The sequence below is a fragment of the Triplophysa dalaica genome, chromosome 23 (genome assembly GCF_015846415.1).
Source record: "Triplophysa dalaica isolate WHDGS20190420 chromosome 23, ASM1584641v1, whole genome shotgun sequence".
NCBI classification, from domain to species: Eukaryota; Metazoa; Chordata; class Actinopteri; order Cypriniformes; family Nemacheilidae; genus Triplophysa; species Triplophysa dalaica.
Window position 1 is genome coordinate 18,096,727 of NC_079564.1, and position 26,564 is coordinate 18,123,290.

Here is a 26,564-nt window from a genome sequence, read left to right on the forward strand (position 1 = left end):
TTATGATCATTCCAAAGTTAGACAGTCTGTCTTTAACAGTTATATTGCAGATTGAAAGAATGGTAATCTATAACAGATACTATTTCACATTTAGGTGTAAACCATGTTATGTCATCTGCCAATTGGCTGATGATTAGCTCCTTTTCTGCAATAGAAATGGCTTTTAAATTTATTTAACTTTGCTTAAGAAGATCATTGACAACATTGACTACTGTATGCCCCAATTAACCGCAAATCTATCTGAAGTTCCATACTCCAACTTGATTAAACTAAAATGGATCAAATCCAAAGATTTTAAGACTGAAAAAATAGTGTGCTCAAGTGTATCCAATACTTTATAAAAAACTAAAAATAACATTAAATGTTTTTCTGAGATCAAATGAGAATGGTCAAGGAAATCCAAAACCATTCAGGGCCAGGTTTCCCGATTGCGATATTTCTTAGCACTTAAGAGCGTTTTCTACTGGCCACTTTGCGAACGTTCGTCATCGTTTCACGTGCGTTTCCCAAAAAATGCACTTAACAGCATTAAGTGCTACTTACAAGTCGCTATCCATTTGTCAGGTGCTGAAATGTCAAGGCTAATAAAATAGTATTATATAGTATTTCTACATTATTCAAAAGACAGATTGGCCTCCATTTATTTTTATTGTTGTTTGTTTGGTTCTGGTATTAAGGATTCCAAAACAAGTGTACTGAACACGTTGCATTTATTTCAAAACATTCAAACAAAACATTATTTATTTATTTAAAATAAAATACTAAGTCAATTAATATAAAAAAATTGTCTCACTCCATTCATATATACAATGCAGAAAGTAACATTATTTATTTTCAACATAAATGTCTACATTTGCACATAGACCACAGTGTTATTTTTTAATTTTGGCTTTTTTTCTAGTCAAAGGCATGTGGTTTTGGTGTAGCTGATAGCTTATAGTAATCCTCAAAAACTCTTCTGTGGACGTAACAGATCTTAAATTCCACAACACCGCTGCTCAGACACCATGAGACGAGCTCTAATGATGCTATATAAACTGCAACGTTCTGATCATTGCTTCAACAACATCAGCTCCCCATTTTAAAACTAACCTCACAGCATTTATTTAGTATATAAAACAGCAGACGGATAAATAAAGAGATATACTGTAGCACATTATTACTGGTAACAGCATCTTCAGTGATTTTCAGGTCCTCTGATTGAAGGCACTAAATGTACAGCAATGTGATAACAGTACAGAACATGTCCAAGATTTTTGAAGGAACTAAAATAAACAATTGCAGCAGTACAGAAAGACACTTACAAACTAACACCCAGTCTCAAACTTTCAGAAGCACACGACTAAACCAGGCCTTGTTCTGTGATCGGGTTTGTGTGTATGTGAAAGGCAAGCAGATAATGGACATTTTGTTCTGCTCTATTCAAGTTAACCACTCACTTTAAAAGGGAATGTTAACCCGAAAATGAAAACTCTGCCATTTAAGCACCACCAGGTTGTTACAAAACTGTATAATTTTCTTTGTTCTGCTGTACGCAAAGGAAATTATTTGGAATAGTGTCAGTAAGGGAAAATCTAGCAGTGCAAATAAATGCTATGGGAGTCAATTGGGGATGAGATCTGTTTGGTTACTCACTTTCTTCCAAATACAGGTTTGGAACAATCTGAGGGTAAATCAAAGTAAATGATGACAGATTTTTCATTTTTGGGTGAACTATCCCTTTAAGGGCTTCACTACACTACAAACCGACAAAGGTTCAAGAATAAAATTACTGACACACTAACAAATAAACAACACTTCAAAAACATAAAGCTTACGAAAACCGTCATGAACAATGTGTCACTTTACCCTATAATCAAAGAAAGTTTAAAGAAAGAGTTTTGGGGTGAGTCAGACATAGTTTTGTGAAACTCATATGTGATGTTCCCTAATCCCTGCTCATTGTGAATATATATTACCACCTGATAACAACTGAATTTATCTAGAAGCCTGAAATACTTGACAGCAGTATATGATTGTCGTAACATAAAACAGCATAATTTAACTAAGACTAAAACCCTAAATGGTTTTATCAAATCAACTTATCCAGACACTCTAAATGAAACTGTCAAAACTTAATCTCCGTTTTGGCATTTGGATTTAAAAGTGCACGTTCTACATAGGGGGTGTTAGTGTTTAAATATAAAGAAAACATTTGTCTTTATGTTTCAATAGAGATCATCACTGAAGCGGAGCCGGTAAAATGCCTCCTTCACCGAGTCCTCCGTGTCTGAGATATGTTCATCAGCTATCACACTCAGAGCTTCACTCTTTGGTACATCGTCCTTTATCTTCCGTTTGGTAAGAATCACAGGCTCCATCCCAGTTGGTTCTGTGTGCTGCCGTCCATCCGGTCCAGTCAGGATGAAGTAAGAGGCGTGGCGACCTCGCTCCAACAGCGTCGCTACACACAAACACAGAAAGATTTTTGAGATTTACGATTTAAAGAGTTGCACATTTTTGAAAGCCAAAATCGTTTTGGACATCAAACTTGGTAGTCAAGAATATAACCAAAAAAAATATTAATTATTTTTAGACGACAGAGATACCTTTAAAGGAGATAATGTTCTGGACAGGATTTCTTCTTTCAAGCAGAATTTGGGGAAAGCGCGGATGAAGCAGAAAAGATGAATACATCTGAATAGAAACAAACACAAAGAAGTACATAATGTACTGTACATACAGCGGGGAAAATAAGTATTTATCAGCATTTTTATCAGTAAGGGGATTTCTAAGTCAAATATTGAATTCATACAAAGAAATCAGAACATTTAAGTATACAAGTTCAGTCATAATAAATAAAGTGAAATGACACAGGGAATAAGTATTGAACACATGAAGGTAACAAGGTGCAAAATGGCATAGAAAGCCAGGAGATCACCTAAAAGACTTCCCTCTCCCTAGACACTTCCTCCAGCTCTTCCGGGGGGACACCGAGGCGTTCCCAGGCCAGCCGGGAGAAACAGTCCCTCCAGCGTGTCCTAGGTCTTCCCCGGGGTCTTCTCCCGGTGGGACATGCCCAGAACACCTTCCCGGGAAGACGTCCAGGGGGCATCCGAAAAAGATGCCCGAGCCACCTCAGCTGACCCCCTCTCGATGTGGAGGAGCAGCGGCTCTACACTGAGCTCCTCCCAATTGACTGAGCTTCTCACCCTATCTATAAGGGATCGCCCAGCCACCCTGCGGAGAAAGCTCATTTCGGCCGCCTGTATCCCCGATCTTGTCCTTTCGGTCATGACCCACAGCTCATGACCATAGGTGAGAGTAGGAACGTAGATTGACAGGTAAATCGATACCTTCGCCTTGCGGCTCAGCTCCATCTTCACCACGACAGACCGGTACAGCGACTGCATTACTGCAGAAGCTGCACCGATGTCAATCTCCCGTTCCATCCTTCCCTCACTCGTGAACAAGACCCCCAGATACTTGAACTCCTCCACTTGAGGCAGGGACTCTGCACCCACCTGAAGTGGGCAAACCACCCTTTTCCGACTGAGAACCATGGCCTCAGATTTGGAGGTGCTGATTCTCATCCCAGCCGCTTCACACTCGGCTGCAAACTGTCCCAGTGCATCCTGAAGGTCCTGGTCTGATGGGGCCAGCACGACGACATCATTCGCAAAGAGCAGAAATGAAATCGTGTGGTCCCCAAACCCGACGCCCTCCAGCCCCTGGCTGCGCCTTGAAATTCTGTCCATAAAAATTATGAACAGAACGGGTGACAAACGGCAGCCCTGCCGGAGTCCAACATGCACCGGGAACAAGTCTGACTTACTGCCGGCAATGCGAATCAAGCTCCTGCTCCGGTCGTACAGGGACCGGATAGCCCTTAGCAAAGGGTCCCGAATCCCATACTCCCAGAGCACCCTCCACAAGATGCCGCGAGGGACACAGTCGAATGCCTTCTCCAAATCCACAAAACACATGTGGATTGGTTGGGCAAACTCCCATGCACCCTCCAGCACCCTGGAGAGGGTATAGAGCTGGTCCAGTGTTCAACGACCGGGACGAAAACCACACTGTTCCTCCTGAATCTGAGGTTCTACCATCGGCTGGATTCTCGTCTCCCGTACCCTGGCATAGAATTTCCTGGGGATGCTGAGAAGTGTGATCTCCGATAGTTGGAGCACACCCTCCGGTCCCCATTCTTAAAAAGAGGTACCACCACCCCGGTCTGCCAGCCCAAATGCACTGTCCCCGACCGCCACGCGGTGCTGCAGAGGCGTGTCAGCCAAGACAGCCCCACAACATCCAGAGACTTGAGGTACTCAGGGCGGATCTCATCCACCCCCCATGCCCTGCCACCGAGGAGTTTCTTGACTACCTCAGCGACCTCAGCCCGGGTGATGGACAAATCCGCCTCCGAGCCCTCAGTCTCTGCTTCCTCAATGGAAGACGTGACAGCGGGATTAAGGAGATCCTCAAAGTATTCCTTCCACCGCCCGATGATATCCCCGGTCGAGGTCAACAACTGCCCCCCTCCACTGTAAACAGCGTTGGTAGGGCACTGCTTCCCCTCCTGAGGCGCCGGACGGTTTGCCAGAATCTCTTCGAGGCCGACCGATAGTCCTTCTCCATGGTCTCACCGAACTCCTCCCAGGCCCGAGTTTCTGCCTCCCCAACCACCCGGGCTGCAGTCCTCTTGGCCTGTCGGTTCCCGTCAGCTGCCTCGGGAGTCCCACAAGCCAGCCAGGCCCGATAGGACTCCTTCTTCAGCTTGACGGCATCCCTTACTTCCGGTGTCCACCACCAGGTTCGGGGATTGCCGCCTCGATAGGCACCGGAGACCTTTCGGCCACAGCTCCGAGTGGCCGTGTTGACAATGGAGGTGGAGAGCATGGTCCACTCGGACTCAATATCTCTAGACTCCCTCGGGATCTGGTCGAAGCTCTGCCGGAGGTGGAAGTTGAAGATCTCTCTGACAGGGGATTCGGCCAAACGATCCCAACAGACCCTCACAGTATCCCCCCAGCAGAACAACGGAGTCCCCAGTCGGAGCGCCATTTGGCCCATAGACGCACATTTGGCTTATAGACGCACACGACATTGAGAGCCCTATCCCCGACCCAAAGGCGCAGGGAAGCGACCCTCTCGTTCACCGGGGTAAACTCCAACACATGGCGGCTGAGCTGGGGGGCAATAAGCAAACCCACACCAGCCCGCCGCCTCTCACCATGGGCAACTCCAGAGTCCATCCTCGAGCCCCAACCCCGGGCCTGGCTCCAGTGTGGGGCCCCGGCTGCTCCATACCGGGCGACGTCACAGTCCTCAAATTTTTTGTCAACATAAGGGTTTTTGAACCGCTCTTAGTCTGACCTGTCGCCTAGGACCGGTTTGCCTTGGGAGACGCACCAGGGGCATATAGCTCCTGACAACATAGCTCCTAGGGTCTTTCGGGTACTCAAACCCCTCCACCACGGTAAGGTGGCAGTTCAAGGAGGGGCCACCCTCCCCCAAGAACCCTGCCCCTATCAGTACTAATTGATATCAGCTGCTTTAGTCCTAATTGATGGCCTATAAAGGCTTCTCATTACCTAGGAGGCACACAGGAAAGACTTCATAATGGGTAAAAGCAAAGAACTCTCTGTAGATCTTCGTAATCTTATCATTGAAAAGCATTTTGATGGGAATGGTTATAGGCGCATTTCCAGAATGCTGAATGTTCCTGTGAGCACTGTGGGGGCCATTACCAGGAAAAGGAAATAGCATCAGTTCACCATAAACCGGCCACGATCAGGTGCTCCACGTAAGATCCCTGTCCGAGGAGTCCAAAGAATAATCAGGAGAGTTCTCCAAGAGCCAAGAACCACTCGGGCAGAACTTCAGGAAGACCTTGCATCAGCAGGTACTGTTGTTTCAAAGAAAACTATAAGCAATGCACTGAACTGCCATGGCATCCATGCACGCTCACCACGCAAGACTCCATTGCTGAACAAAAGGCATGTTGAGGCTCGGTTAAAGTTTACGAAAGAGCATTTAAAGAAGCCTGTGGATTATTGGGAGACTATAGTATGGTCAGATGAAAGCAAAATTGAATTTGGAGAAGAAATGGCACTGCCCACCACCCCATGAACACCATACCAACAGTTAAGTTCGGGGGTGGAAGCATCATGGTTTGGGGCTGCTTTTCAGCAAGGGGTACTGGCAGACTTCATATTATTGAAGGCAGGATGAATGGTGAAATGTACCGGGACATCCTGGATAAAAATCTGCAGCCATCTACCAGAAAGCTGAAAACTAACAGAGGGTGGACATTTCAGCAAGACAATGATCCCAAACACAAGGCCAAGGACACAATGAAGTGGTTTCAAAGAAAGAAAATCAAGCTGCGTGAATGGTCCAGTCAATCACCTGACCTAAATCACATAGAAAACCTATGGAGAGAACTGAAGATCAAAGTTCATAAAAGAGGCCCAAGGAACCTTCAAGATTTAAAGACCATTTGTGTGGAAGAATGGGCCAGAATCACTCCTGAGCAATGCAGAAGACTGGTCTCTCCATACAAGAGGCGTCTAGAAGCTGTAATCACCAACAAAGACTTTTCTACAATCTATTAAATAAAGTGTGTTCAATACTTATTCCCGGTGTCATTTCACTTTATTTATTATGACTGAACTTGTATACTTAAATGTTCTGATTTCTTTGTATGAATTAAAAATTTGGCTTGATGGCTACATCTGGTGGAAATTTTGTGTCAATAGCCCACTTAGAAATCCCATTACTGATAAAATTGCTGATGTGTCAAATACTTATTTTCCCCACTGTACATCCCAGAATGGACATTTTTTTGCAGCGTTTGAATGGGTTTGTGTATCACTGTGTGTTTGTGGATCTGTGGTTGCAAGTATATATTTGTGGATGTTTGTTTTGTGAAAGTGCTTGTGTATATGTATGTGTCGGCGTTTGCACGTGTGTGGATGTGTTTTTTTTGTGGAAGGGTTCGTGTGTTTACATATGTTTTTGTGTGGATGTGCTGGTGTATGTGCGCGCATTTGTATTTGTGAACTTACGGTCTGGTTGTTGTCACTTTGTCCCCAGAGCATAAACACAGAGATGCTGTTAAGCGTTAACACAGACGCTGGTCGAGGACTCGGTGTCCAGGACAACAGACTGATCTGCCACAGGACCTCACCAGTCTTACCATCAAGAACCATCACCTGAAACACACACACCAGTCAACAGCGATACAGCTCAAACAACACAATGCGTGTCTGCGTGAATTATTCCTTTTAGACCTATAGGAATCAAACACTCACTCTTTTGGTTTCATTGCCGAGATCATCTTCTACCATTATGTCCAGAATTTCATCTTTGTTGAAATGTCCAAATGTTGGCACGCTAGAAACACACACAGGAGCACATCAGTGTACATCATACAAACATCTCTCTCCGGTCCGGCTGGATCTGATTCTTCACTGCACCTGAGCAGATTGCTAGTGTTGGTGCTCCACAAGATCTCCAGTTTTTCTGTGTGTAGCAGTGACACGCTGGATCCCGTCTGGATGAGAAGCGATGGAGCAGAACCCCCACGAACGACCATCACACGCTTCAGAGAATCAGAGCTACATCAACCAATTGTCGTGGTTGTCAGGGAACACACGGAAGGAGAGTGAATGAGATTCAGCGTTTTAGGCAGTTTGATAATCCAATCTCATTACACAAATATATGTACTGGTAAAGAGGAATGAATCCAGTGTTCCTGTCGGCTTTCTTCTCCCAGTTGTCGTCTTTCTTCAGCACTGATTTCGAACCGGCTGTAACCCGTACAACCAAACGCTGCATGCTGACGGCATAAAGCCCAGAATCTAAGAGAAAGAGAGAGATGAGCTCAGAGGAGTTTAACACTGTGTCTACACTTGCCGTGACCGGCGCCACAGGACACGACACACAGCTTGTCCTTATGGGATTGTCGCGTCGCGCCACATCCAATGTGTAAAACATTTACAATTATGATAGGTTCTAATGCGCTCTTTTGTTGCGCTGCATCGCATCCGGTGTAGACACGGTGTAAAGGAGCTGAGGAGAGTACAGATGGTGTGATCATCAGACAAACACCTGTGAGTAAGAGCAGGTATGGAGCTCCAGTGGACGTGTGAAACTGCAGGTGAGCAAATACACCATTCACATCGACATCCACCCTCGAGCCAATCGGATCACCTGATTTACCCGAGAAAAACACCAGCTCAGTCTGAAAGAGAGAAGAGATGACAGGAAACAGAAAAGTCAGTGACAACACAACGGATTAATTATTCAGTTGGGTTAATTTTAATGTTTAAATCTAAGTGTTGTGTGTGTGTTTCTGTACTTCGGTTTATGTGTGTTCTGTATGTGATGTGAATCGTGTGTGTGTTGAAAACTAAATATATGTATATAGTTGTGTTGTGCAAAATGTGATTGTTTTGTGTGTTGATGTTTGCTGTGTTTGTGTTAAGCATGTTTGTGTACTTGTGTCTTTTTATGTGTATGTTTGTAATATTATGAATTAAATGTGTGTGAATGAATTTTTATGTGTGTGTGTTTTCTGTATTGAGTATGTATGAGTTGTGTGTGTTTGCATTATGTATTGTGTGTGCTGTACCGGTACAGGAGTGAGTATAGTTGCTTCAGGATCATATGAGAGGACAGCAAAGTCTTCGGCTCCATCAGCGTTGAGATCCCGAACACTGATCAGAGGAAGATTTGCATTCATCACAGTATCCCGTGGCTGCTGCCACATGATCAAACCTGATGGAACAAAAATAAATCACATCAAAAAAAAGTCACATTTAAAAAGTGTCCCGTAAACTGATATGAGTTTTCACCATTTTAGTCTTTGTTTTTATGATAGTGATGTACGTGTATGGTGAGTACCATTTTTTTTATCAACCGCTGTGAGATTGTCTGCATGAGCCACGAGACATCCCGGTCCCTTCTGGCCAATGCCCTTTACTCCACACTCCACCCAATCAAATTCAGGAACTAAAGGCAGTTCCCATAGTGTCTGCCCTTTAGTCCCATCCACAGCCGTCAACACCAGACATGGGGGGGATAAATCTGAAAAACAAACATTCAGTGTTATTTTTGAATTATTACAAAAACAGTATTCAGATGTGCATTGAGTAAACTAAGCTTTCATCTTTACATGATTTTTTTCACACAAAAATACAAAATTCTTCATCATTCCCTCACCCTCATGTATATATTTACCTGTATAAATTACTTTCTTCTGATGAACAAAAGAACGATATAGGGAAGAATGTTCGGGGACAGTTCGGGGACATCATTGACTACTATAGTGGGACAAATGAAATGGTAGTCAAAAGTGCCCCATAACTGTATGTTTTTCCCAAATTCTTAAAAATATCTCACTTCGTGTTCAGCAGAACAACAAAAATACAATATTTTTCTACTATGGTAGTGGATGATGTCCCAGAACTGAAAATTGCTAACATTCTTCCAAATATCATCTCTGTGTTCATCAGAACAAAGAAATGTATACAGGTTTGAAACAACCTGAGGGTGAGTAAATGATGACCGAATTTTCATTTTTGGCTGAACTATCCCTTTAAGCATCCTTGCATGTGCATTTGTGTCTAATCTCACCTGCACTCATGCATGTGTTGCGGCTGGCTTCAAAACCTTTATACATGAAGAAGACATCCAGGACTTTGTCTTCATTGGCATCCTCAAAAGCCAAGAAATCATACGTGACTATAGGAGAGAAACATATTCAGTAACAGAATGCCACAATCTTTTATTAAGCAGAGGTGGATTTAAAGTGCACTTGTAATCTCTCTCACCTGCAGCCGGTATTGTAGTGTTCCAGTTGGACAGGTACTGTGGCCGTACGGGGCACGGGAGGATGAACGAGAAAGCGAAGACGACGGCCAGACACAGGAAAAGAGAGAAAAGAAAAGCGGCCGTGCGCCATCCCAACAGGTGCGTTAAGCCCAGCTTACCTGCGCAGCCTTTCTCCTTAGACACGACCCCATCTATCTCTCCTCCCTTCAGAGGCTCCGCCTCAAAACTACGCCCTGATGCATCTGTCATCTCAGACCAGCAAAACGTCACACCACTGTGAAGCATATAGAATATGTTAGAAATAGGGATGTTAACGATTGACTGAATTCTACCTGAATTCAAACCTGTCACAGTCCTGAAGCCCTGACCATGACAACACACTCTACCGTATTCAACGGCCTACATAACAGCAAACACAAAACAAAGTCCTGCTTCTTTATGAATCCAGTGTGTTCTTTGTATGAACATCCTAACAAAAACACAACAACAAAAGTCATGCTGCAGCAAGGCCACTGCCAAACAAACACCCTCATTCTGGAATCATGTCGAACACATCTACACTACCACTTCACAAACTAAACACACCCACACATATACGCATACAGATGCACATTTAATGTTAAAGAAAGAATCTGTAAAGTGCTATGAAAACCTCTTTTAGACATATGGTCATGTTTAACCCTGTTATATAACATAATTCATAACACAACCAGACACACACACACACTTGAGAGAGAAGTCATTCTCAGACCCTTAACTTAATGCAGCTCATGCAATAGAGAACTAGCTGTTACTACATTTTTGAAAATATATTTTGTAACATACACGTTTGTTCCCAACAAAAAAAGAAATTACGAGTTGGTTTTGTATAGAGCGAATAATATTAGTTTTTCTTAATTATATATTGAAGTCAGGCAGCTGATCTCATTAAACTTGAACAAATCACCTTTACTTGTTCCGAAGACAGACAGCCAGGAATAAATTAATTGTTCGTCTTTTAGAAAAAAAGACACAAACCTGGTGAGTGACAGATCCTGCTGTGCCGTGGGATGTGCACTTCCGCATACGGCAGCCTGTCAGGGTCAAACAGACACTCGTTTCTCAAAATAAATGCATTCAATTGTTATTAACCTTTAATAAAACCTAATTACGCAATCAGGTAATTGCGTAGTATTTTTTGTGTTAGGCACTTGCCAAGCTCTATAAATAACTGTTTTAAATTAAATTAAATTACATTTAATGTAGATTGCAGATTAAAATCTCTTTGTAAATACCTTTTGTGTATTTATTTCTATAGTGCTTTTTAAAAAACAAGATAGTACTTATATTTACTTGGTTTGATTGCTATGGTTTATTTACTGATCTGTGTTTTTATTTTACAAAACATGCACCTTTTGCGATGACGAAGCGTCCTCTGATTGGTCGCTGCCCCATTTGACTTCGTTTTCTTTTTCGGTGATTGAAGAGACGGACGACGGCGATTGACACCGTGTGATACGTTTCCCAGATGATTTAAACTTTGTTTTTCATTGTAAACCAGCTATCGTCCTTACGGGAAAAGCAAGAAAATCGTGCCAGGATGTCGGCTCAGGCTCAGATGAGAGCTTTGCTTGATCAGCTGATGGGAACTTCGAGGGATGGTGAGTGTTAGCCGCGAGCTAACGGCTCTGACAGGATTTCTGAAGGCCGCGCGCTCAGATTTAACAGACACAACGTAAATTAAATTCAGATTTTGATGTGAAGTATCTTCAGAATAGCTAAACGCAGCATTTCTATCTCGAGAAATGCTTCAGTTTAATGTTTGTGTCCTTGCAAGGGGAACATTGGCGTTGGGGGGACGTTACGTTCTTGTATGCTAAGCTAATGCTAACGGGGCATCAGGGCCTTGTCATAATTTACATGCTGATTTGTAACTCGTTATTCATAATATTCTTGTCAAATTGTATGTGCGTAATGTCATAGAATAAATGATCAAGTCCAGGCACTGAAATGGTAACGTTAACTTAGAAGAAAATATCTTCCATTAAATCAAATTGGCACATTATTATTAATTGTAAATATCGTTAAGTTTGGGAATAGGTTTATTCGTAGAGGTTTGTTTTAAACGAAACAAAGACATACTTGAGGCTACTGCTATTAAAATAATCACTTGTAGTCGATCATTATCAAGCGCGATTAATTGTCTGATATTTGGTCATTTTAAGATGAACCGTATGGACAATGAAAAGTGGGGGGCATTTTTATCACTGTGACACTTCCAAAGTTCACTTATAGATTTGATCAATAGTTATATACTATTTTCTACAAAGTTACGTATTTTAGGCTTTTTAAAATAATTGATCACTAATCATTGTTAATATTGATTGTTTTATTATATACTGTTTCCCCAACATTGGATGCAAACATTAAACGTAGAGGAGCATTACAAAGAGGGAGGTAGACATCAGATTCTGAGATACATGTTCCAAACAAAGAGGATTTTTCTTAAGATGGGACTTGTGCCCATACACTTATATAAAATGTGTTACCGGCTGTAAGAAATCTCACCCTTCGTGTGAATGAAGAGACTGTCTGTGTGTATACTGAGATGAATTCATATGCTTCCCGTACATTTGTTTCATACAGACTGAACAATTGTGGCCCCTTTATTCTATTCATTAAGGTTCAGTGTATCTTTGCCAGCCTACATCTGCAAGGGAGTTGCAGAAAAGCCTCATGTTCATCGAGCCGTGAGTCACCAATGCTTTTTAAAGCTGTTATGAATATGAAAAGAACAATACTGTTTGCTTTCCAGCAGTAACTGTTTCACACAACACGCTAGTTGGTAACGTAAGAGTGAGCAGAGAGGATGCGAAGGTTCTGCCCAGATGGCTGTAGTACAATCTCTGCATGAGCATCTTTGCTCAAATCTCACAAAAAAAGGAAAGAAAAGCAAATTCCTCCGCCGACGTCTTCACTTTTGCTCTTGTGTATCATTCCAAACTTCCTCATTTCAGGTTGGGGCAAGAAAAGGTTTTCCCTTTAAACTTTTAGAGGCTTGGACCGCAGGAGGGGTACTGAATGGGAGAGATCTCGCAGTGTGTATAAATTAACCTTTTACTTTAGTTTTGGATTTGCTTCCTTTTTATCTTTTAATCTTGTCTTGGTTGTATTTATGTATGTTATAGCATTTCTCTTTGTGCTCCCCAGCACAACTGTTAAAATGACTCAACAAAACATGACATTCCCCTCTGATCTTAATCCATGTACATTTTTTGCTCCGTTGGTTTATAACTTATTATACAATGCATCAGGGCTGAACGATGCATATTTAAAAAAAAATTGACAACAAGTCCGTAGAATGTGTCAGTGGACAAGTTTCTTTAATGTTCATGATGTTTGTATTTTCATGTGGCTTTATTTATACATAAATGTTATATATAGGTAGAATAGGTTTAACTTGTCATGGCAAAGAGCCACTACAATTAGGTAGGTAGGAAGGTACATATTGCGTTTTTTACTATATATATTGTAATGTTACATATATGAATAAATATATTGTTAAAAAGTAAATAAATATTCAAATGTACTTCTTATGTAAAGTAATTTTAATGTTTATCTTCATATCCCCCAGCTCTAATGCACACACAACTCTGTAGAAATAAACACAACCACTTTATATGGAGACCAGTCAATTTCAGTAACAAGCCTCATTGGCTCGTCCAGAATCAGTTGTTGCCACCAATTTCAGTCAGTCTTATTCAAGTGGCAGTAAAAGAACAGGCCCTGTTTTTCCACAAAGAAGATCTTTCCTGTATAACTTGAAGACTGCTGAGATGAAATCAGACGTATTAATAAAAAAAGAATACACCTGAGAACTCATGATTTCACTACTGGCACAAACAGAACATTGACCCTTGGGTGCTAAGTTAGCCGTTTTAAGCGCCGCAGTGTGTGTCTCGTAGAAGTGTGCGTGCAGTCTCATTCAATGTCAATCATGTGCTCTGTCCTTGCAGGAGATGAATCGAGACAGCGAGTTAAATTCACAGATGAGCGTGTCTGCAAATCACACCTCCTTAACTGCTGCCCGCATGACATCCTCTCTGGAACGGTAAGTCATAAGCTAGCACTGATTATCTGTTTATTAAGACATCAGCTTGTTCGTATTGATGATTTTTCTTGTTTTGTCGTATTTCTAGCGCATGGACCTTGGGGAATGCTCCAAGATACATGACCTGGCACTGAGAGCAGATTATGAGATTGCCTCTAAAGAGAGAGACCTGTTCTTCGAGCTCGACGTAAGTGCCGTGGCATCTGTTTCAGTTTACTGCAATTAAATATGCTGTTGCCAAGATTTGAAGATATGCTAACAATAACACATTCCATTTCTTCAATGCTTGACTGAAGAATACATTTTTTTTTCTCTTTGTGTTCTTTAGGCGGTTGATCACCTGGAGTCGTTTATTGCCGATTGTGACCGCAGGACTGAGCTGGCCAAGAAGCGTCTCGCTGAGACACAAGAGGAGATCAGCGCTGAGGTTGCTGCAAAGGTGTGTGTTTGTGAGGCAGGGCAGCATGATGATATGAACCGTGGGGCAGTACAAAATGATTTTACAGAACTACTCTTAATTTGCTTTTGAAACAGATAATGAAGCCAAGATAAAGAGCTTTGCCGCAATTTGTGTGAGTTGCAGAGATTAGTTGTCGAGTTGTGTGTGTCATTAATTTTGTGTTTGTTTTTCAGGCGGAAAAGGTTCATGAGTTAAACGAGGAAATTGGGAAACTCCTGGCAAAGGCTGAGCAGCTTGGTGCTGAAGGAAATGTGGACGACGCCCAGAAAATTCTGCAGGAGGTGGAGAAAGTCCGAGCTAAAAAGAAAGATGCAGAGGTTAGAAGTGTAATGTTGTATCTCTGATTTAATATTGCAGTATTTTCTGGATGTTTACTTGACGTAGGACAGGCCCCGTTTTCCACTATTAAATTAAACTCATAGTTAGAAAACTCAGAACTGAAGAATGTGTTTGCTTTGCAGGAGGAGTACAGGAACTCTATGCCTGCCTCCAGTTTTCAGCAGCAGAAGTTACGTGTGTGTGAGGTGTGCTCCGCTTACCTGGGTCTACATGACAACGACCGGCGTCTCGCTGATCACTTTGGTGGCAAACTGCACCTGGGCTTCATCCAGATCAGAGAAAAGCTGGAGCAGTTAAAGGTAACCGGACGGTCCTTCCCAAATGAAAGCTGTAATTCGATAGAACTGTAATTGATAATTTCTCTACAGAAAACTGTGCAGGAAAAACAGGAGAAACGAAACCAGGAGCGACTTCGGAGAAGAGAAGAAAGGGAGAAGGAGGAGAAATTGAAAAAGAGGTGAACAAATTATACAGATTTTATGAAATCATGTAGGCTTCTGTCATGCTTCCAAGGTTATTTTTGTGAAAAATACTCTACGATCTAACTTTGTCTTGCCTGTCTTTATTTCTTTAGGACCAAGTCACGCAGTCGAGAGCGTAAGAGGTCAGTTTTTGTTTTATTTACAGACGTGCTCAAATTTTTTGGTACCCCTCAACAAAAAATTCACAATGCACATAACTTGAAACTGACAAAAGTAATTGGCATGCACCATTGTTTATTCCATTTTATAGAAATCAGACTTTGCTTTTGATTTTCTTTATTCAACATACTATTGTAAATAATAAAATAAATGAAAATGTCATGGCGTTTTCTATAGCTATCAATGAGACTTCTGCACCTCTTAACAGGTAGTTGGCTCACTTTTCCCGAGCAAACAGCTCCAGCTAATTCATGCTTGATGGGTGCCTTCTCCAGACTGCAAGTTTCAGATCTTAACATAGGTGTTCGTTAGGATTCAGACCAGGACTCATAGAAGGCTGCTTCAGAATAGTCACGTTTTGTTCTTATCCATTCTTGGGTGATTTTAACTGTGTGTTTTGGGGGTCATTATTCTGTTGGAGGACCCATGACCTGCGACTGAGACGGAGCTTTCTGACACTGGGCATTGTTTGTTTGGCTCCAGAATGCCTTGATAGTCTTGAAATCTCATTGAGCCCTGCACAGATTCAAGACACCCTGTGCCAGATGCAGCAAAGAAGCCCCAAAACATAACCCATCATCCTCCATGTTTCACTCTAGGTATGGTGTTCACTTATTTGAAATCTTTATTCTTTACCTCTGAGAACATGGAGCTTATGTGACTTGCCAAAAAGCTCAAGTTTTGACTCGTCGGTCCGAAGGACATTCTCCCAGAAGGATTGTGGCTTGTCAATATGAATATAAGCAAATTCCAGTCTGGCTTTTTATGTTTTCCTTTCAAAAGTGGAGTCCTCCTGGTTCTTCTTCCATTTGCTCAAAAACTGACTGATGGTGCGATAAGAAACTGATGTTGCTTCACCTTGAAGTTCAGCTTGTATCTCCTTGGCAGTTATCCTTGATCCTTTCTCTGCCATTCGCAGTATCCTTCAAATTCAATCTGGGCTGGATTTTCATCTTGCAGCCACGCCCAGGGAGGTTGGCTACAATTCATTGACCTTAAACTTCTTAATAATATTTGCACCTGTTGTTACAGCAACATTAAGCTGCTTTGAGAAGATATTGTAGCCTTTCCCATGCTTGTGTATTATTTTCTTTCTGAGCTCCTCAGACAACTCTATCCTTTGCTTCTCTGGTCCATGTTCGGTGTGCATAATGGGCCTCATGATTGGAACATTTGTATATTCAGAGTACTTTACAAATATCCTGATTACAACAGACAGATACCAAACGATAATTGATAATAATTGAAAATATGCTTTATAACATTATCATGTGTTGTAGGCTTTTGAGTGAACGTTAATGTTCATATGCCCAGGCAGTCAGTTACAGTGATAGAATTTTGGAAACGCAGTTTTGTTCGGTCCATTGAATATGCTGCTGATTTCTGCCTGTCGCTGCACAGATCAACCAAAAGAAAGATGAGCTGCTTCGGCAAAACCTCACAGTCGCGGGGCTGTACCTGTGTTCCAATTGTCCTATCCTATCAGATTTTCCTACAGCAGGACAAAACTTAATATATTCTAAACCACATCGACAAAATAAACGGGTAGGATGATTACACAATACCCTGTCAGATAGTTGTACCATCTTAAAATAAACATTAAAACAAATTTACAGCGTGAATACCCTGTGAGATTATCCTACCCGCATAAAAGAAACATGTAGGATTAATTTACAGCGCAAACACCAAATCGTACTTAAATAATATTTAGAACTTTTTAACAAAGATAACGACAGTCATATTCCTGTAGCAGTATAAAATAAACAGGTAGGATGATTTTATTGCGCTAAAAAATGACGTAACATTGATATGCACATGCCTGTTAGGATAATCTGACGGATGGGATGAAATTTCAGGAAAATTGCAAAAAAATTGTACTGCATAAAAGCTGTGGTTTATCTATGCGCTTTACCTGATGAAAGAAGTCACTGCTCCACTGGTTTTTGCGCGTGGCACGCGCGCGTTTGTGCATGTTTGGCACGGAATCCATGTTGCTTGAAGTCCAGTGTGAAGTTTCCACTGTCGGTGATGATTTGGACTGCCGTGTCATCTGCTGGTGTTGGTCCACTGTGTTTTCTGAAGTCCACGGTCAACGCAGCCATCTACCAGGAAATTTTAGAGCACTTCATGCTTCCTTCTGCTGACAAGCATTATGGAGATGCATTTTCATTACACAGTGAAGCATGTTTTTATTACCTTAGAATGAGCTATTTCTATCTACATGCACAGCGGGTCCACTTGCATGCCATATTCTGTCAGCCGTCGTATTGTTTCGAAAGGGAGGGGTGGAGAGATTTCACTGACTGGACCTTTAACATATGCTTTATCCAAAATCGCCATTTGCATGCAAGAGAGAAATATCCCACACTGCTGAGTTTCAAGAATAGACTCGGTATAGATGAAAGAATGCAGACCAACAGGATTCAACATTATTGAAAAGAATGTTCTGATGTCTATTCTAGGTCTCGTTCTCGTGAGCGCGATCGAGAGCGCAGACGCAGACGTTCCCGCTCCGCATCACGGGAGCGGCGCAAGTCCCGCTCTCGCTCAAGAGAGCGCGACAGACGCCGTAGACACAGATCTCGCTCCAATTCCCGATCACGTCAAAGCCGAGAGGATTCACACAAGTGAGTTTACATCTGACATCAGTTTTCAGACACATTATCCTCCATTTTCTTAAAGTCAACCTTAATGTGTGTGTGTGTGTGTGTGTGTGTGTGTGTGTGTGTGTGTGTGTGTTAGGTCTTCACGGGACCGAGATCGTGAGAGGGACAGCAAGCACAGTTCATCTGAGCGGAGATCAGACGGGCTAAATGGAAGGATAGATTCTCGCCGCCATGACGATAGAGAGGCTGGAGAAATCTGATTCATCTCATTCTATCACAAACACAATACATGCCGTTCTCCAACGTTAGACCCACTTTTATTTATCCCATTGACCTTTGTCTGTAGAAAACTGCCTGTTATGCTCCCTTAAAATCATTGTAGGTTTGTCTATGTCAGTCCAATGAGATTTGGTCTGTCTTATCCATTGTACAGCAAATTAAATGACTTTACAGGCCAGATTTTTTGTTATCTTTCTACAACCGTGTACATGACCACATCATCATTTTTTCTCTGCCTTTAATGTATCTCTAATGATTGTTTTTTATTTGTTTGGCTGTGTGTCCTGAGTGGATGTGGGCATGTTTTGCAGGAAGCTTGTTTTACGTTCAAACTGACCTCAGAACAGATTTCAACGCCCTTGTCTTTGAATATAGCTGCAATATTCCCCAAACAGAGAGAAACTGAGCCTGTTCACTCAGTAGCACACAAGTAGAAATGTAATACATTTAAAGGCATCTTTCACTGCATTTTGTTTCAGATTTTCCAATGTATATGATATTTTATAATGCTGTTTTGCGTCATGTTGTCCTTATCAAAGTGCATTAAATGGTTTTATGAATATCATTGGTATTTGTTTAGTCATCACTAAGGGCTGTGGCATAAATACATCTCTTAATAGTAAAAAGTAAAATATGTGCGCACAAAGCTTTTTTTAGTTTTGCTGCATGCATTTAGGGGCGGTTTCCTGGACAGAGATTTGGCCAGGACTAGGCGTTGGTTAGATTAGGACATTGAGTTTTTACAAACATGCATTACAGACACATTAGGAAATTTGGATAAAAAAAACAATGGGACTGATGTATTTTAAGATGTGCCAGTGCCAGCTGTATTCAGTTTGGACAGCTCTGGAAAACTGCCCCATATCTGTTAGTTTTGTGTAATTATATTATATAACTGGAAGACAACACAGTTTGTTACTGGAATAAAAAATAAATTCCACCTTGTTTATCTAAATATGACATCGTCCTCATCCTCGATACAATCCTGTTAGTTTAAACTTTACTTTTTAGTAATTATTTGCAAGGTTATTCTCTATGTGAGAGATTCATTACACTGTGCTATAGGGCCATGTTTTGGATCTTGACTAAAATATTTTTTAATTATTAATTGTTATCAACCTTTACATTACAAACTGAAAGGCTGTCAGTTACTTTACCTAAACTAATTTTTTTTTCATTATGAAATTTGCTTTTGAAGTTTTCATGTATGTAATATATTTTTATACTATGTACGTAACGTCACCGGAAAGAGGCGTCGTCACTGGGGCGGGTTTGATCGTCACCTCCGGTGACGTCTCTTACAGCCTAGTCAAAACAACTGAAACATGACGCTAGCGTCTCGCAAATGCGAATAAAATGTCGGATTTGTAACAATCGCCGATAAACACATGGCGCGTTATTCATTCTAAGGTCATGTTTGTTCAGGACTGTGAGTTTGACTGCGTTTTAATCGGGATAAAGGATTCAAAATCCGCTCTGAAAAGCATTGCTGTCGCTACCGGTTTGCTAACGGCAGGCGTCAGTCCAGCCATCAGACCCGGTGCGCGTGAATTCATGTGTAAATTTAACTAGAAATGTCACACCTAAGGTCTTATATGAACTGTTATTCTAGTCAAAATAACTAGTAGTTGTTGTAAAGTGACTGTCGACATATCTGTGATTCACAAATACATCCGTGAAGTTTCTCTTCTAGTCACCGTGACTTTACATTTAATGATTTATTTTCACTTTATATACGGTTGTGTTTGCATTATACCAGTTGTGTGTTTACTGTCTTGCTTATAGTCATTAATCATCTGACAGCTGTCAGATCTGTGTCACGTTATAACATGCCTTTCATTTGTGTTATTGTAGTTTAAAACTGTGTGTAGTATGTTTATCAGAAGTATACATGCTTCTGGAATGGGTCACTGTTGTCCCACACTTTGGTGTTGTGTGTTATTTGTGTCTGCTTGTGGTGTGGTGGGTAAGAGTGTAATATGTGTGTTTCCCTGCAGTGTGAGAGATTTCACTCCAGGCAGGTATTTGGATCCCCGGGAGAGGCCGGTGCTCACCGAAGAGACGGGGAACAGGATTGGTAAGCAGGGGGGAGCTGCCACCACGGAGCAAGTGGAAAAGATGGCGAGCAGCCCGGAGAAAAGCACCTCAGCGCAGGAGCTCAAGGAGCAGGGGAACCGACTGTTCCTCAGCCGAAAATACCAGGAGGCCGCCACCTGCTACAGTAAAGCCATTGTGAGTCTACATTATGACCTGCCTCTGATAATGATAGATAATCTGCCAAAAGTCAATAGATATGTTCCTGGTTTGATGTGTGCAGAATCGCAATCCCTCCGTGGCCGTGTACTACACTAACCGGGCACTGTGCTATGTGAAGCTACAGCAATCTGACAAGGCACTGGCCGACTGTAAACATGCCCTTGAACTTGACAGCCAATCGGTGAAGGCGCACTTTTTTCTGGGCCAGTGCCAGCTGGAACTGGAGAATTATGAAGAGGCCATTGGCAATCTACAGAGAGGTGCACACAAGATTTCAAAAAATCATTTCTATACACACAGAAGTACAGAATTGTTTAAATGAGTTTGACATTTTTAACTTTCCAACTGCTGCTTTCAGCTTATAACCTGGCAAAGGAACAGCGATTGAATTTCGGAGACGATATCCCAAGTGCCCTTCGCATTGCTAAGAAGAAACGCTGGAACAGTATAGAGGACAAGCGGATCAGTCAAGAGAACGAGCTGCACGCGTATCTCACTCAACTCATACTGGCAGAAAAAGCGAGGTGAGGCTCGCGTCATTTCTGTCTGTGTGGTTGGTGATGGTTTAAATATAGCTGCGTTTTAATATTCATCCTTTTTTGTGTGTTTTCAGAGAGATAGAAAACTGCAGAGAGAAGCAGACAGAAGACAGTCCGAACGGAAGTGAAATTAGCAAAATCAAATCCAAACATGTGAGACGTGTGCTTTTATTGTACAGGCATCTCTGAATTGTTTTGCGAATTCTGTAATGATGTCATTTCCTGTGCTCTGTGTAGGATAAATATTTGATGGATATGGAAGAGCTCTTCTCTCAAGTGGATGAAAAGAGGAAGGTAAGAAAATGTGATACGTGGTTGAATAGTTGCACTTAAACATGAATGAATGAATCGTATAACCAGGGTTCCCAATGATTTTCAACTATGCAGCTTGATTTGATATATTTCTATTTTATACATCTTATGTAGTGACATTCAGACCTTATAAACGTGTTTTGTGTCTTGAAGATTCATGATCAGTTTGCTTTACAATTATTTAAGGCGCATTATTAAAGTTGTATGATGTTATTTATCTGTGTGCAGAAGCGAGAGATTCCAGATTATTTGTGTGGGAAGATCAGTTTTGAGCTCATGAGAGAGCCTTGCATAACACCCAGCGGTATAACCTATGACCGCAAAGACATCGAGGAACATCTACAGGTACACAAACACACCAATGACATGAAATATGTACCGAACATGACATCACAGGAGACAAATATTCAGCATGTGATTCTCTTTTGAATTGTTTTGATTGATTCTCTGTGTTCATACCAAACATATTAAGATGGGCTGGTTTGGATTGATTAATGGGGTCATTAATGCTCTCTCTCTCTCTCTCTCTCTCTCGCGCGCTCTCTCGCACTCTCTCTCTCTCTCTCTCTCTCTCTGTAGCGTGTTGGTCATTTCGACCCGGTAACCCGCAGCTCACTGACCCAAGATCAGCTGATTCCCAATCTGGCCATGAAGGAGGTGATTGACGCTTTCATCCAGGAGAACGGTTGGGTGGAGGACTATTAAACACAAACACACACACACGAGCGGACAGACGCCTGAATGAAATCTCCTGTATATTCATGCACTTTAATCAGTGGAGCTTTGCTGTGGAATATCTCACCGACGGGAGTCAGCAGCACCCTCAGGAAGCCTCTGAAACCCTCCGCTCGATGGGTGCGAACACTGACACATACTAAAAAAGAAAACACGCAAGCGCTCTCGTCTTTCCCTAACAGACTCCGTCGATCTGGCCCTTCCCGCGGGTTCTGTTTCGGGCCTCAAACATTTATAAATGTTTGCGGTCACGAAAGTAGTCACGAGTCAACAGTTGAATAATCCTGCTGTTCAGTGCAAACCATGATGCTGTAATTTCCTTACACGAACTATAAAAAGCATAGACACATCACTAATATTCATTAAGCGAAGAGGAAACTGTACATGGTTAGCGTTACGCGGGCTGACGTGTGTTTCTTTGTTCTTTAGAGATCTATATGCAGAATGAATGGGATGTAAGCGAGTGTGAAAGGTTGTAACATGTAGAATGTTTCTAAGACTTCTCTTGCGCTTGGGTTCTAGCAGGATTATAGAGTTTTGTATGCATCGTGTAATCCACATGTATTTAGACATTCATGTATGACTGCCAATCATTCAAAATGAACTGAGAATCTGTCGCATTCAGACTACATCATCATTTCTTATGATGTACGAAACGTTTCGTCTCGTCGTGTGTCTGTGTATTAGAGAGAGGAGTAAATGAAATCTGTTCTAACAGTCACACAAACACGTTTCTTGTTTAGTATCAGTATTCTTTTTTCTTTGGTCCAGTGACCCTTGTTAGTAGCTGAATAATACAGATCCCAAACTATCCATTCGGTTCAGGTGAAACATCACTGAATCATAACATGTTGGATGCATGTTAAATAAATGTTTTGTTTTTTGTAAAAAAAAAACAGTTTGTTTTATTCAAGTGATCATGATTTGTAATTCTGATTTGATAAGAAGATTCCCAAGATGGGGCTGGTGAATTGAAAAGTTGTTGTTGAAGTGTTTGCAGTGAGTCACTAGAGGGCAGCATACAGCAGATAAACTCATCACTGCTGAATTAAACTGTGTTTTCATCATGTTGAAAGGATCATCATCACTTCACACTGCCAATGCAAATGTGATTTTAACACCTCACTATAACATTCAATGTTTGATTGGTTGAATGTTGTGAACTGGAACAGTTTCACTTCTACTCCATAGAGACGTTAAGAAGTTTCACATGATTTTCAAAGAGAATTTTCTGTGAACCGATGGCAAGAGGGCAGCTTTTGTCCTCTTTATAAAGAATAATAAACACACAAAAAGATAACTTGTCAATATTTGTCTATGATAACACATCTAACACGTGTATGAAATCTTTCAATAGAAGTGTTTAAATGGGATGCACACTATAGAATACAATAATAAAAGATTTGACAATGAACATATAATTAAAAACCAGCATCTTTTACATAATTCAGACAAACCGGGAAAAAAATCTAAAAGCTAGAATGAACTGTGTTCAGATGTGCAGATTTCATGAAAAATGTAGATGTTTACAATCGTTATGTATTTTGCTATGTATATGAGTTATGGATATTTATATTTGTCAGGTGTGTCAGTCTGACTGATGGATGTTTTTGTACGACTCTTTATCACTGTGTGAACACATTGCTACCATGATAACCACAACAGTAATAATGTCCTGCATCTTCAGTCTGAACTCCACTGATGCTCTGAGTGAAATCTGTTTTAGATCCACTGCCACTGAATCTAGATGGAGTATTTGTGTGTAACTCATTTCCTTTTATAATCAGAAGTTTAGGAGCTTCTCCAGGTTTCTGCTGATACCAGGACAGAGGCTGATAACCCCAACCCTGATAGACTTCAGGACTGGTTTTACAGGTGATAGTAACTGTGTCTCTTAGTTGAGCAGATTTCACTGCAATGACTTGACCTCTTGATTCTACATGAAGATGATAAATATTAGTAACATGAGTTGCATTTTATTCTAGAGTAATTGATATTTAACACAGAGGATCAGTAAAGCAGAATAAGTGTAAGGTTAACTTGTTCTCACCTCTTAAACAGAAGAAAGATAACATCCAGATGAAGACGCTGATGAAGGTACTGTTTGCTTTGAGTTTAGATGAATAATGAAGTTTTTAATCATTACTGTTATATAGGGTGACCACCTGCTAATAAGCCGAAGGGGGGACAAGGGGTATGTTTCTGAGGGACAATGTGGGACACTGCCTGGCGCGGCGGTGCCCCCACCCCCCGGACAGACTCACTAGTGGTTTCTAGCACATACCACCTTACATGGTATATTAATAATGCCCTATTCCCCTAAACATGTGTAATTGCTGATGTATGCTCTTGAATAGGCCAGCCAATGTATATTTTTTTAAATAAAGATTCACAATATTTTGAACATTCAATGAATTGACAAATGGACTTCCACTTACGATTTACTTTAGCTATTTTATTTTCCCAGTCTTTCTTGTACCCACACCTTCTCTTTTTAATTAATGGCTCAGACCAGTGGCGTTGCTAGGCCCTTTTTAGGGGAGCTAAAGCCCCCCTAAAGTTCTAGCTCAGCCCCCCTAAAATATTGTGTGTAATGTAATCTGTACAAGAATTCGAGATCGCTTTATAGCCCCCTTTAAAACTCTTATTATGAAAACGGCGTTAGGCTGCGTTATTTAGCGCATTCTTCAGTCCACACAGTAGCACATTGGAGTTAACGTCATTAGCAGAGTAACTTTACAAGGTGTGTTCATTAACATGACATCTGCATTTTTGCCATTCTTTGTTATAAATGCATCTTAATATGATGTGGAAGCGATACAAGACCCTTTCCCATCCACTGTTTAAAAGTTTTATGTGCGTTCACCTCTCGTTATTCATTTGTTAACGTTACCTCAAGCGAAATGAAAGCACCATAAGTTATTCTTACTAAATAATGATTCAGCAGTTGATTGTGACATTTATTTTATGGATTTGTGGCTGTTGTTGTCACTTTGAAATATAAATGTTGCAGATTGACCGATTAATGTGATATTCATTTGAATAACAATAACTTGTATTTATGCTTTTCTACATATTCTTTCTTAATTATTTATTTTAGTAACGTATACAATATGTGGTGATTAGAGTGTGGCTTTCTCTCTATATATATATATCCTCATTGGAGGCTGAGCCCCCCTAATATTGAAAACCTAGAATCGGCCCTGGCTCAGACTCTCTTTCTCCATTTTTCAAATTGGAGCGCGCATCTAAAAGTTCCTTCTTAGTGTGTGCATGTGCGCGCGCTGTCATGACAACAACAACGGAACAACCTAGTCAGCAGTTCAACTGAGGTGTGGGTGTGGCAACAGTAGCGTGCTGAACTGTCAAGTAATGTTCGTTTGGCTCGAGGATATAGAGCGACCAACTTTTTTTTGAGAAAGATTTGATTATGCGTGACACGGTCTCAATTTGCGGGACGCATGAATTGGGCTTCAAACGCTGTGCGCGCACGCGCTACGCGGGACGGGTGGTCACCCTACTGTTATATCTCCCACGAGTTATAAAAACTCCCTGATTACTGAGGCGTGTGCTTCTAATGCAAAGTTTCTTCATGTAAATGATCAGATACAGGGCCCCTTCTTCATACCTATCTTACTGAATTAGCTGGATTTGATTGTTGACGATTTGGAATTGTAGTGGAGTAAGTAGGCGGGGCAAGACCGTGGTTCGAGACCGGTGAGTAATTGTTAATGAGCGCCAGCTGTGCGCGCATCGGTCTCGAATCACGTAGGAGATTGGGAGCATATAAGAGAACGAGCGACCGGACCGTCGAAGAGGACCGGGCCCGGACACATGTTAAGTTTATATTTATGTTTGTCTTGCCGGCAGTCGTCCGTGAGGGGCTGTTGGCTGTTTATTTACGTTGTTTTTATTTAATTAAAGTCTGTTTAAATGTTTGCCGGTTCCCGCCTCCTTCCTCCCATATCTCGAATCTTGTTACAGGCATGATCTTGGATTGTTTGGTTCTTCGAAGCTCATCCTAGACTTGCTGTCATAGCATCACGTGCGCAATCTTAAACCAGCTCGCGAGCAGCCTTATTTCATGTTAACAGGATCAGATCCCAGCTTTATAAGCGGAGGTGAAGAATAATGAAGGTGCCAGAATAATTCAAAGAGCTTTTCGAATGAATCGCGTTTTGCGAGAGCGACAGGATCCTTTAGCGCAGCGCGATAATCTACTGATTGAGAGATATCGTTATTCTCGGGTGGGTGTAATCTACATTATCAACTTGTTGAAGCCACACGTTAAATGTTCGACTCGTCGGAGTCGGGCTTTAACAACTGCACAAACAGTTTGTATAGCTTTGTGACTCTTTGCGAGTGGCACTTTCCTTTACACTATTGGAGATGCAGAAAACGTGGGTAAAAGTGCTGCATGTCGTGCCATTCACAAAGTTTATCTGTCACTCAAACAGTTTTTAGGGGCTTTGTGGTATTTCCCTGCCA

The 26,564-nt window shown here is 41.5% G+C and overlaps 3 protein-coding genes across 6 annotated transcripts; 2 read left to right on the forward strand and 1 right to left on the reverse strand.

Moving 5' to 3' along the window:
* Positions 1-693: 693 nt before the first annotated feature.
* On the reverse strand, positions 694-10,892 carry fam234a (family with sequence similarity 234 member A). The gene is made up of 12 exons (XM_056737970.1): positions 10,837-10,892; positions 9,819-10,093; positions 9,622-9,729; positions 8,890-9,072; positions 8,618-8,763; positions 8,095-8,227; positions 7,712-7,844; positions 7,461-7,601; positions 7,296-7,377; positions 7,050-7,196; positions 2,589-2,676; positions 694-2,443 (listed from the first exon to the last, which is right to left on the reverse strand). The coding sequence occupies exons 2-12, from the start codon at positions 10,066-10,068 to the stop codon at positions 2,208-2,210; spliced, it is 1,647 nt and encodes a 548-aa protein (XP_056593948.1). The 5' UTR covers positions 10,069-10,093; positions 10,837-10,892; the 3' UTR covers positions 694-2,207.
* Positions 10,893-11,253: 361 nt separating this feature from the next.
* On the forward strand, positions 11,254-18,799 carry luc7l (LUC7-like (S. cerevisiae)). 4 transcript variants are annotated; one of them, XM_056737988.1, is made up of 12 exons: positions 11,417-11,459; positions 12,482-12,548; positions 12,816-12,896; positions 13,815-13,909; positions 13,998-14,096; positions 14,238-14,348; positions 14,543-14,686; positions 14,831-15,007; positions 15,077-15,165; positions 15,283-15,312; positions 17,812-17,976; positions 18,092-18,799. In XM_056737988.1, exons 5-12 carry the CDS (start codon positions 14,001-14,003, stop codon positions 18,213-18,215), a joined length of 936 nt encoding a protein of 311 aa, XP_056593966.1. In that variant the 5' UTR covers positions 11,417-11,459; positions 12,482-12,548; positions 12,816-12,896; positions 13,815-13,909; positions 13,998-14,000; the 3' UTR covers positions 18,216-18,799. The 4 variants fall into 4 exon arrangements, with proteins under 4 accessions (XP_056593964.1, XP_056593962.1, XP_056593965.1 ...); XM_056737984.1 differs by lacking the exon at positions 12,816-12,896 and having other exon boundaries at positions 11,322-11,459; XM_056737987.1 differs by having other exon boundaries at positions 11,378-11,459; positions 12,482-12,896.
* Positions 18,800-19,510: 711 nt separating this feature from the next.
* On the forward strand, positions 19,511-23,376 carry stub1 (STIP1 homology and U-Box containing protein 1). The gene is made up of 8 exons (XM_056737990.1): positions 19,511-19,774; positions 20,232-20,466; positions 20,552-20,750; positions 20,849-21,014; positions 21,104-21,182; positions 21,267-21,323; positions 21,570-21,686; positions 21,921-23,376. Exons 2-8 carry the CDS (start codon positions 20,353-20,355, stop codon positions 22,044-22,046), a joined length of 858 nt encoding a protein of 285 aa, XP_056593968.1. The 5' UTR covers positions 19,511-19,774; positions 20,232-20,352; the 3' UTR covers positions 22,047-23,376.
* Positions 23,377-26,564: the final 3,188 nt, after the last annotated feature.